We start from the raw sequence: 9,571 nt of genomic DNA, 5'->3' as shown, positions 1-9,571 counted from the left end.
ATGGGATTAGTTCAGCTGGTGGTCAGAAGAATGGAGAAGGCTCTCATTCCAGTACAACCAATGTAAAAACAATGAGAAGGTAATCTGGGCACAGACATGCCCATGGGAGACAATCTGGCAGAGAATGGGGTTATACTACTGAATCACTGGAGATATGGGAAGCAAGAAGCCTGGACCAGATCCTTCCCAGTGGCTCCACAGAGCTCAGCTCTGCAACCACCCATCCATAACTCCAGCTCTAAGGGATCCAATGACTTCCTTGGGCATCGAACCTGCATATGGTACATATACATACATACATACATACATACATACATACATACATACATACACACAGACACACAAAATACTCAAATGATAAAATAAAACTAAACCTTAAAAAATCTTTTTAATAATAATAATTTTGCCAAGACACAGCTTTGGTGTTTATTTTCCAAGCTGGTCTTGAACTCCCTGTGTAGGCCAGGTTGACTCAAGTTGACAGCAGTTTTCTTGCCTCCTGAAACGGGGTAACTTTATAAATAAAGACATTTGTTTTGGAGAAAAAAAATTATTTTAATTTCATGTATGTGTTTTGCTAGTATGTATGTACACACGCAGTGTGTGCTTGGTGCCCCCAGAGACCAAAAGAAGGCACCTGATCCCCGAGAACTGGAGTTAGCCATGGTCGTGAGCTGCCCTGTGGGTACTGGAAACTGAACCTGGGTTCTCTGGGAAAGCAGCAAAGCGCTCCTATCTGCAAAGCTTTACCTCAGCCCCAGCTCAAAGTTCTCAGTGCAAAAAGGTTAAGATGTTGTGTCCGGTGATCGCCTCCTTGCTGGCAGAGTCCTGAGTGACAGGACATCGTGTGCAAGAGCCAGGGCATGTGTATGTATGTGTCTCTTTTGGTCTCTCTTAGTCTTCCTATAAAGCCACCAGGATTCAGTTTTGGTAGACACAATCTCAGGACCTTGTATAACCCTAGTGACCACCCTCCTCCCAAGCCCCATCTCTGAGCATTCTAACAAAACACCACTCAGACAGGAGATATCAGCTCTTAGCGTCCCAATGCTCACTCTGCATTCCCCACGGCGGCTATCACTGTGATTTCTGGTTCAGTAATGAGTATATCTGTTCTTGAATTTCATACAGAATTGTGAGCACATACTCTTAGGTCTGATGCCTCTTTTTTTCCTTTCTCTTCCTTTTTTCCTTTCTTTTTCTATTTTGAGAGAATTTAAAAAATATATTTATTTATGTACGTAAGTACACTGTCACTGTCTTCAGACACACCAGAAGAGGACATTGGATCCCACTGCAGATGGTTTGTGAGCCAGCATGTCATTGCTGGGAATTGAACTCAAGACTTCTGGGAGAGTAGTTAGTGCTCTTAACGTCTGAGCCATCTCGCCAGCGCCTTGAGAGACTGTTAAGTAGCACAGACTAGTCTTGAACTTGCTGTAGCTAAGGATAACCCTGATTTCCAGATCCTCCTGACTCTATATCTGTTTATGCAGGGTGGGATATGGAGAAGCCAGGACTTCATGCATGTTAGGTAAGCTCTCTACCAGCTGAGTCACAGCTCCAGCTTATGTTGGGTTTGTGCCTACCATTGTTGATGGATTTGATATACATCTTATTGAATGTCATAGCCATAGCTTATGCTCTTTCCACTGAATCAGAGTTTGCCACTATCCAAATATGCTATATTTGTTTGCACATTGTACCATGATTGGACATGGTGATTTCCAGTTTTGAGCTTTTACAAATCAAGCTACTGGACACATTCTTGCATCCACACCACACCCATTTCCCTTAGAGTGGGATGGTTCGGTCACACAATAGATGGGGTTTGCTTTACTAGAAATAGCCAGATTTTCAAAGTGGTGGAAATATACATTTCCTTTCCCTGACCCTCATTCCAGATATCAGTATCTCGATATTGACAGTCAAGCCATTGTTTTGTGTACATAGATGCATTTCATGGTGACTTTAGTTTTTATTCCCATTGTTCCTTTACAGGAACAGGGCTGGGTTTTAGCCCAGCTTGGCCTGGAATGACTGATTCTCCTGCCTCCAAGTCTTAAGTGCTGAAGTTACAGGTGTGCGCTACTATGCCTGGTTTCTCTCTCTCTCTTTTTCTCTCTCTGCGCATGTGTATGTGTGTGTGTGTGCGTGCGCGTGTGTATGTGTGTGTGTATGTGTGTGTGTATGTGTGTGTGCGTGCGCGTGTGTATGTGTGTGTGTGTGTGTGTTACTGAGGATTGAACGTAGAACCTTGGGCATGTTGGCAAGTGGGTCACACTTCTAACAGGGTAAGCATTTTTGCATATTTATTTCCCATTTGAGTTGTTCATTTTAAAAAATAAGCACATTATTTTCCATATTGAGCTTAAATCCTCTATATACTCTGAATGAGGTTTTTAAGAGTTTTATCACACTCAAAATTGTTCACACATGCACACACACACACACACACACACACACACACACACAAAATCATTACCAGTACTCAAGCATTTAAAACTAATTTTGACTCTATTAGCAAAAACAATTTTCACATTTTAGGAAATGTGTTAGCTGATCTAACACATGATATCTCCACTCGTTTGTACGTAGCATAGCTGGGTTCAGAGGATGAAGTCTGATTTTCAGAGGCTGTAGTAGAACATTTACTCTGGACTGGGTCCATAGCAGCCTCCAATTAGCAGGTGATGGGGGTGGTAGTAGACTTGGCTCTTGGCTGCGTCTTTCGCCAAGCTAGGCTACTGGTACCTGCCTTGGGCCGTGGATGGGGTGATAAGAAGTACAGGGAGGAGCCAGTAGAATTCGATTCATCTGGATGCTGTCTAGAGCTGGGCTGTCACATTCAGGTGGGTGCTCACTGTTTACCATGAGACTGCTATATGGCAGGGTCTGGGAATCCATGGATGGTTAAGACAGCAGTTTCTTGGAGGAACCATGATCAAGAAGGCTTAGGATATTGGACAAGCATGGTGGTCTTCAGTGCTGAATGCCACAAGAAGCATAGTTGTCATGACAACCAGAAGAAGAGGAAAGCCAGAAGCATCGGATCTTCCTAGAGGTCCTGGATGGGTCCCAGGGACACCTTCATAGTGGAGTGATGCTATCTGAGCTGTGCCTTAACAGATAAGTAGGAGTCACTAGGCAGGAGAAGGGGGGAGGCAAGAGGAACCTCTTAGTGATCTTAGTCTAGTGGCTACAGTGCATGGTGTGTTGAGGAACAGGTCAGGAAAATGAGGTAGGCTCAGGAGGCCTCATACACAAATAAAGAGGCCTTCCTTCCCGCCCTCAGCCTTCAGAGTATCCCAGTGCTAAACATTTTATTTCCTGTATGTCATCTGGGGGTCACAGCTTTCTCTGTCTGCTCTGTCAGGGGTGCTCAGTGGGTAGACTCTGTGGAAATCGTAATTCCTAATCCTTCCCACAGTTACATGTGTGCTTAAGGAAACATGTCCTTGGCCCTTGGTGGGCACTGAGCAGGTATGGCATCCTCTTACCTGAGAACATGTCTCTAGCAAGAAGTAACCTTTGATTTCATGTTATTTTTCTTCAGGAGCTGGGATCTAGAAGGCAGAAAGTAAAGAAAAACAGACCCCTGGGGGTGGGTAACGAGGTGGTGGGCTGGGGAAAGACAAATACTGTGTTTTCTCCTATGTGGATTTTTCTTTGAGACAAGGTCTCACACCGTGTTACCCTGAAACTATGTAGACTAGGCTAGCCTTGAATTCACCTGCCTTTGTCTCCTGAGTGCTGGGGTTAAAGGCATGTCCATTTGGGTGGTTAAAAATGTGGGAGGGGGGTTGGAGAAATGGCTCAGCAGTTAAGAGCACTGACTGCTCTTCCAAAGGTCCTGAGTTCAATTCCCAGCGACCACATGATGGCTCACAACCATCCTTAGCAAGATCTGACTCCCTCTTCTGGAAAGTCTGAAGACAGCTACAGTGTACTTAACATATAATAAATAAATCTTTTTAAAAAAAAGTGGGAGGGGCAGCCGGACAAGCATACCTGAAGACCTGGGCTTGCTTGAGGAGATTTCTAGCCCTGGTGAACTCCTCAGCCAGTAACCTCAAGTCATCGCCTTCAAAGAGTGGCAATTTGGGATCCTGGGGGAAATGAATGTAAATTCATTATACTACATTAACTAGACGAGACCTGAAAATCTAAAGTTCTCAGAAGTGGTGATTAGAGAAAATTCGATGTCGCCTCTCACCAGAGGCAGGAAGTCGCCTCTCACCAGAGGCAGGAAGTCCTTGTGGGCCTCAGCTTGTGCATCTCCATGTATCCAGGTAGCCACCCTACACATGGGAGCGTTTGAAATGAGATGTGTGAGAGGCAGCATGTGGGGGTGGGCATGGAGGTGTGGAGGGACCAAGGTAGTGTCCAAATTTCAGTGAGTTTGACTCTTCCCTGGGCCTGAGTGGCAAATGTGGTATGTACCTTACTCAAACTGCTGGCAGAATATCTTTATTCAACAGAATATCTTTATTTCTTACGGTAAAATAGAGCTTCCTCGGAATGTTTCCAAAACATCACCCACTGAAACTCCAGAGCCTTGCTCTAAACACAGACTCACAAGTAACCAGAGCTTTGAGACAGAGAGGAGGCTGCCACCAGTATGTCACACCAGCAGTGTGGCAGCAGCTGCTCCTACTCAGCATGCAGAACCCTTTGAATAAGGGTGGTGGTTCATATCTCATTCTAGCACTAGAGAGAGGGAAGATCAGGAGTTCAAGGCTAGTCTCAATTACATAGTGAATCTGAGGCCAGCCTAGGCTACATGAGACCCTTTCTCAAACAACCAAGCCTAGGGATCTGAAAATGTAGTTCAACGGAAGAGTGCTTAGCCAGGCTCTGCGTTCAACTTCCAGCAGTTCTGAACAATAGCAACCAAAGTTAAGCCAGGCATGGTGGCACACACCTGTAATCCCAGTACTGGGGAAGTGGAGGCAGGAGACATGAGACATCAAGGCTAGCCTGGGCTACATACCAAAGTACTTTCTCAAAAAACAAATATGAAAACAAAGAAATAAGGCTCAGTGGTTAAGAGCACTGGTTGCTCTTCCAGAGGTCCTGAGTCAAATCTCAGCACCCACATGGTGGTTCAGGACGGGCTAGGATGGGATCTGATGCCCTCTTCTGGCATGCAGATGTACATGCAACAGAGCAATCATGTAATATAAATAAACAAAAAAGTTAAATACGTATACCATTTTTCTGCTAAATGGGAGGGGCTCCCTGGAACCTTTGACTTCTCTCAGCGTTTGTTATATAATAGCTCACCGATGACTTCATTACAGATGAGCTAGATGTCTGTTTCAGAGAATGAATACTGAAGACAGGAGCCCCCAGAAATTAGAGCCCAGTGGTTCCAAACCACACCTCAGGGTCTGGCTCCACCCTTCATCTGGCTTTCGGCACATGCCTCATCTTTTTGAGCTATTTGTCTATGTAAGGATGAGGATGTATGTATGGCTGATCCAAAGAGGCCATCGAGGTAAAGCAGTCCCACCTTCAAGGGGATCTGGCTTAGAGCAGCAGTTCTCAACCTGTAGGCTGCCACCCCTTTGGGAGTCAAACGACCCTTCCACAGGGGGAAGACATTTGCATACTGTTATGCATGTAACAGTATTTTACATACTGTTATGATTCATAACAGTAGCAAAATGACAATTATGAAGTAGCAATGAAATAATTTTATGGTTGGGGGTCCCCAGAACATGAGGAACTGTATTGAAGGGTCCCAGTATTAGGAAGGTTGAGAACCACCGGCTTAGGAGGCTAGCCATGGGAAACCTGCCCTTCCTGATCAGCGTTACATGTCAAAAGAGAAGCAGAGCTCTCAGAAGGAAGCCAGTTCTTGTGGAGGCTTCTTGAAGCCTCCTCAGCAGATCCATATTTTTGGCTGATCGCTTACCCTTTCCTTGATGAAACCTCTGGTGAGCAAACCTTGAATCCCACTGAGGGCCTTGTCGCTAACAGGGCAGTGGTAACGGCCCCCACTGAGGGAAGCCAGCTCCCTCAGGAACTCAGTTGCTGTTCTGGAAGAGAGACAGAGGCTCAGGGATTCATAGGGGCTAGGAGGGACAAGCAGACCCCAGGACCACAGTGGAACTTAAAAGCCTTTTGTGGTTTAAGGGAAAGTGACCTGGCCATCGGGCCTCAGCTTATACCATCAAGACCACCGTCAAGTATCTTCAATTACACTCTCAGCTGGGGTATGCACACCCATCACTGTCAAATGTGGGTTAGGCTTAAACTAACACAAATATGGCCCTCACAGAGTTTATAGTTTAGTCAGAGAGAGAAAATATGTGCCCAGATAATCGATTTTACTAACAACGTTTATTTTTTACTGGAGATTGAACTAAGCCTCATACGTCTAAACACACATTCTGCAGCTGAGACATGTGTCAGCCCTTCTTTGAAGAGGCTGCATCTTGTGTAACACATGCTCTTCTAAGTGACATAAAAGTTGTTCTATCAAGATCAAGCCAGTTAGTGCCAGCATGGAGGGGGAGGGGCTCCAGAAGTCCCCCTCCTGGCTGAGGAGTTATTGACAGTCGATGGCTAGTCTAGGAGGAGGACATGGTGTGTGGCCATTAGTATATTGCTCAGGCCCCAGTAGATGGTATCATGTCCATGTATATACAGGCAGTAGAAACTGGACTTTGTGTAATATTAATAAAAAGGAAAGATGGGGCTGGAGAGATGGCTCACTGGTTAAGAGCTCTTGTTGCTCTTGTAGAGGACCTGAGTTTGAGTCCTAAGATCCATGGTGGCTCACAACTATCTCTAACTCCAGTTCCAGGGGCATCTGAACCCCTCTTCTGATTTCTGAAGGCACCAAGCACTCATGTGGTACACATATCTACATGTAGGTGAAATAGTCATACATATAAAATAAAACAATAGTTTTTAAAAAGAAAGAAAAAAAAAACCCAAGAAATCGAGAGGGAGATATTGTAGGGGCCTCGGGGAAGTGGGAGGTGGGGGTGGGACTAGGCACAGTCATTCACCTATACATGGATGACATTTCCAAAGAATAAATAACATTAAGAATTGTGCTATGGGGCAGGAGAGATGGCTCAGCAGTTAAGAACACTGACTGCTCTTCTGAAGGTCCTGAGTTCAAATCCCAGCAACCACATGGTAGTTCACAACCATCTGTAATGAGATCTGACTCCCTCTTCTGGTGTGTCTGAAGACAGCTATGGTGTACTTACATATAACAAATAAATAAATCTTAAAAAGGAAAATTGTGCTATGTTAATGTTTTCTTCTCTAGTTTCTCCAAATATTCATAAATGCTTTCCCAAGAAAAGAAGGCCAGAAGGGAGAAGATAGCAGGATTCATGAGCTAGGGTACATCAGTTTAAGGCTGCAGAGAGATGTAGGAACAGCTTGTTGCTTAGTCAGTCTGGGGTAGGGAGAAGGCTTCTGTTTGTGGTGCCCGGGCCACAAATCAAGACAATACATCTCCTGATTCCCGTGTCTAAGGGAGGCTGTGCATTAGTGGAGGGCCACACTCTAGAGAAGGGAGTTCAGCTTTCTGCTGTCGTTCACCTGTCTGCGCTGGTCAGAGAGATAGTATGCACTTTCACGCCTCTCTCCTTCTGGAAGCTTTGGACAGTGTTGAGTATAAGGCTGCAGCTTGTGTCTGGCTTCCCATCAGTCAGGAGATACAGTCCTTGCACATCCTGAAAGCTGAAGGCTTTCTAAGAGAACATAGGAAGGAAGTCAGATCTGGGATTGGAGATTCACTAAGAAGGGCAGAAATGATGGCCCAACAGAGGAGACCTTGTCCCTAAGAAAAATGTGGCTGAAAAGATTTTATAAAATTGGCCATTAGGGTTGAGATTCTGGGCTGCCCAAGATAAATTTGCTTTCCATGCTAGCCTGGAGACCTGAACTTGATCCCTGGGAACATGTGAAGTTGTAAGGCAAGAAGCAACTCCGTAAAGCTGTATGTCTTCAACACACATGCCATGCCATGTGTGCTCCACACAGATTATACAACACACACACATACATACATACATACACACACACGCACACACACAGGGGCACACTTGCACACACTCACACTGAAAAGAAATGTTAAATAAAGATTGAGATTCCTCTTTCAGCCTAACATAGACCAAGGGAGCTTAGAGTTAGGATGGGGAAAAAGGCCCACTTCCTATCTGGTTAGTCCTAGACAGGCCACCCAACCTCCCTAACCTTCCCAGTCTCCATCTGAAAGTGAGAGAGAGCCCTATGTCACTGAGCTGCTAAGAGGATGAAATGAAGTGACATGCTGTACGTCCTAAAGCATTATGGGCTACCGGCATGGGGTAGTGCCATCTCTGCGATGCTACACGGTAGGGTTCCCTGGCAGCACTTGCCGTTAATGCTGCTAAGACTGAGGTGCTCCCCTGAGCTTGCAGGTGGGCCACCCACTGCATAGCCTTGTGACATGCAGCCTCTGTGCTTTCTACCAGCGTGTCCTGCCACAGCTGTAGGTCCTCTGCAAAGCTGAGCAGGTTGAACCTGGGAAGGAAGAAAGAGAAGGGGGCAGAAAGAAAAGAAAGGACTGGTTAGAACAGGCCAGTTCGTGCTGAAACTGTGGATGTTAGCTCTGTGAGGATTGTTCCCTTGAGGACTCTACAGTGTGCCCAGACAGTGAGGAAGGAGAGGGTAACCCCTTGAAAATGCTAGATGCAAATGTAAGTGGACTAACGTAGCAGTGGAGCAAAATCCTGTGTTCTCTCCTCAACAGACTTCAAAAGAGCAGTTCTTGTTTCTGAAACCTCTCTGCTCCTTGGAACTGTGCTCAGCCTGGGAAACTAGGCAGCTGCCTTATGGTCTTCCAGACCCTATGCACCCCAGCCCTGTACCTACCTGGCACAGTGCTTCCTCAGCTGCTCCCAAATCAGTAGAACGAGCTCTGTCTTTATCCACTGCAAGTGGGGGCCCATGGACCCAGAGGTGTCCAGCAGGATGCACACATTTCTTTCCAAGATGGTGCCAAATAGCCTGCGGCTCCCTGCTTCGAGATGGTGGCAGAGGCAGGGAAGGGGTAGGACATTAATTTTCCTCATGATAGCTACAAAATGCAAACTCTTGAAAAACTACTGCCTCTCTGATAATTGGTCACAAGTTCTCCACTGGGAGATGGCCCTGGGGTGGTGTTGTGGATGTCAGCCATCCAAAGGCAGAGCTAGCTAGCCTTTCGAGGTTTGAGAGATTAAGATTTCAGCTCTAGGGGCCTGAGAGAAAGCCGGGGTGAGGGACTGGATGGAGACACCCGTGGGGGATGGGTAACACATTAAAATAAGTTGTTCTAGCTCAAGGAGAGTTCCAGAGGGCTAGCAACTTGCCAGGATCCCACAGCTTAGAGCCTAGATGTTGTCTTGGTCCCCTAATCCACACTTTAGTCAGGCATCCTTTAACTTTGGTCTTCTGATTCTACAAGGCTGAACAGAGATGACACTTGGCAAGCTCAGCAAGTAGCTGGTATGACTAGTGTCACTCTGGTGCTGACTGGGACAGCAGAGGAAAACTGACAAATGGTTGGAAAATCAAC

At 45.9% G+C, this 9,571-nt stretch overlaps 1 protein-coding gene across 10 annotated transcripts in view; it reads right to left on the bottom strand.

Annotated features, from left to right (window-relative positions):
- Positions 1–2,493: 2,493 nt before the first annotated feature.
- Vwa3a (von Willebrand factor A domain containing 3A) overlaps positions 2,494–9,571 on the bottom strand; it is a 68,216-nt gene continuing 61,138 nt past the window's right edge. For 5 of the 10 annotated variants that reach the window (XM_011241753.3, XM_011241752.3, XM_006507690.4 and 2 more), the window contains 7 exons: positions 8,887–9,034; positions 8,391–8,535; positions 7,570–7,721; positions 5,921–6,044; positions 4,012–4,109; positions 3,501–3,566; positions 2,494–3,143 (listed from right to left, as the gene is read on the bottom strand). In XM_011241753.3, coding sequence (XP_011240055.1) covers positions 3,515–3,566; positions 4,012–4,109; positions 5,921–6,044; positions 7,570–7,721; positions 8,391–8,535; positions 8,887–9,034 — 719 coding nt within the window. In that variant the 3' untranslated portion in view covers positions 2,494–3,143; positions 3,501–3,514. The remainder of the gene's footprint in view (positions 3,144–3,500; positions 3,567–4,011; positions 4,110–5,920; positions 6,045–7,569; positions 7,722–8,390; positions 8,536–8,886; positions 9,035–9,571) is intronic. The other 5 variants (XM_030242509.1, XM_030242510.1, XM_030242511.1 and 2 more) reach the window with 5 other exon arrangements.

The sequence above is a fragment of the Mus musculus genome, chromosome 7 (assembly GCF_000001635.26).
Source record: "Mus musculus strain C57BL/6J chromosome 7, GRCm38.p6 C57BL/6J".
Classification (NCBI taxonomy): domain Eukaryota; kingdom Metazoa; phylum Chordata; class Mammalia; order Rodentia; family Muridae; genus Mus; species Mus musculus.
Note: the sequence above shows the minus strand (reverse complement) of the source record. Positions and strands in the feature narration are given on the sequence as shown.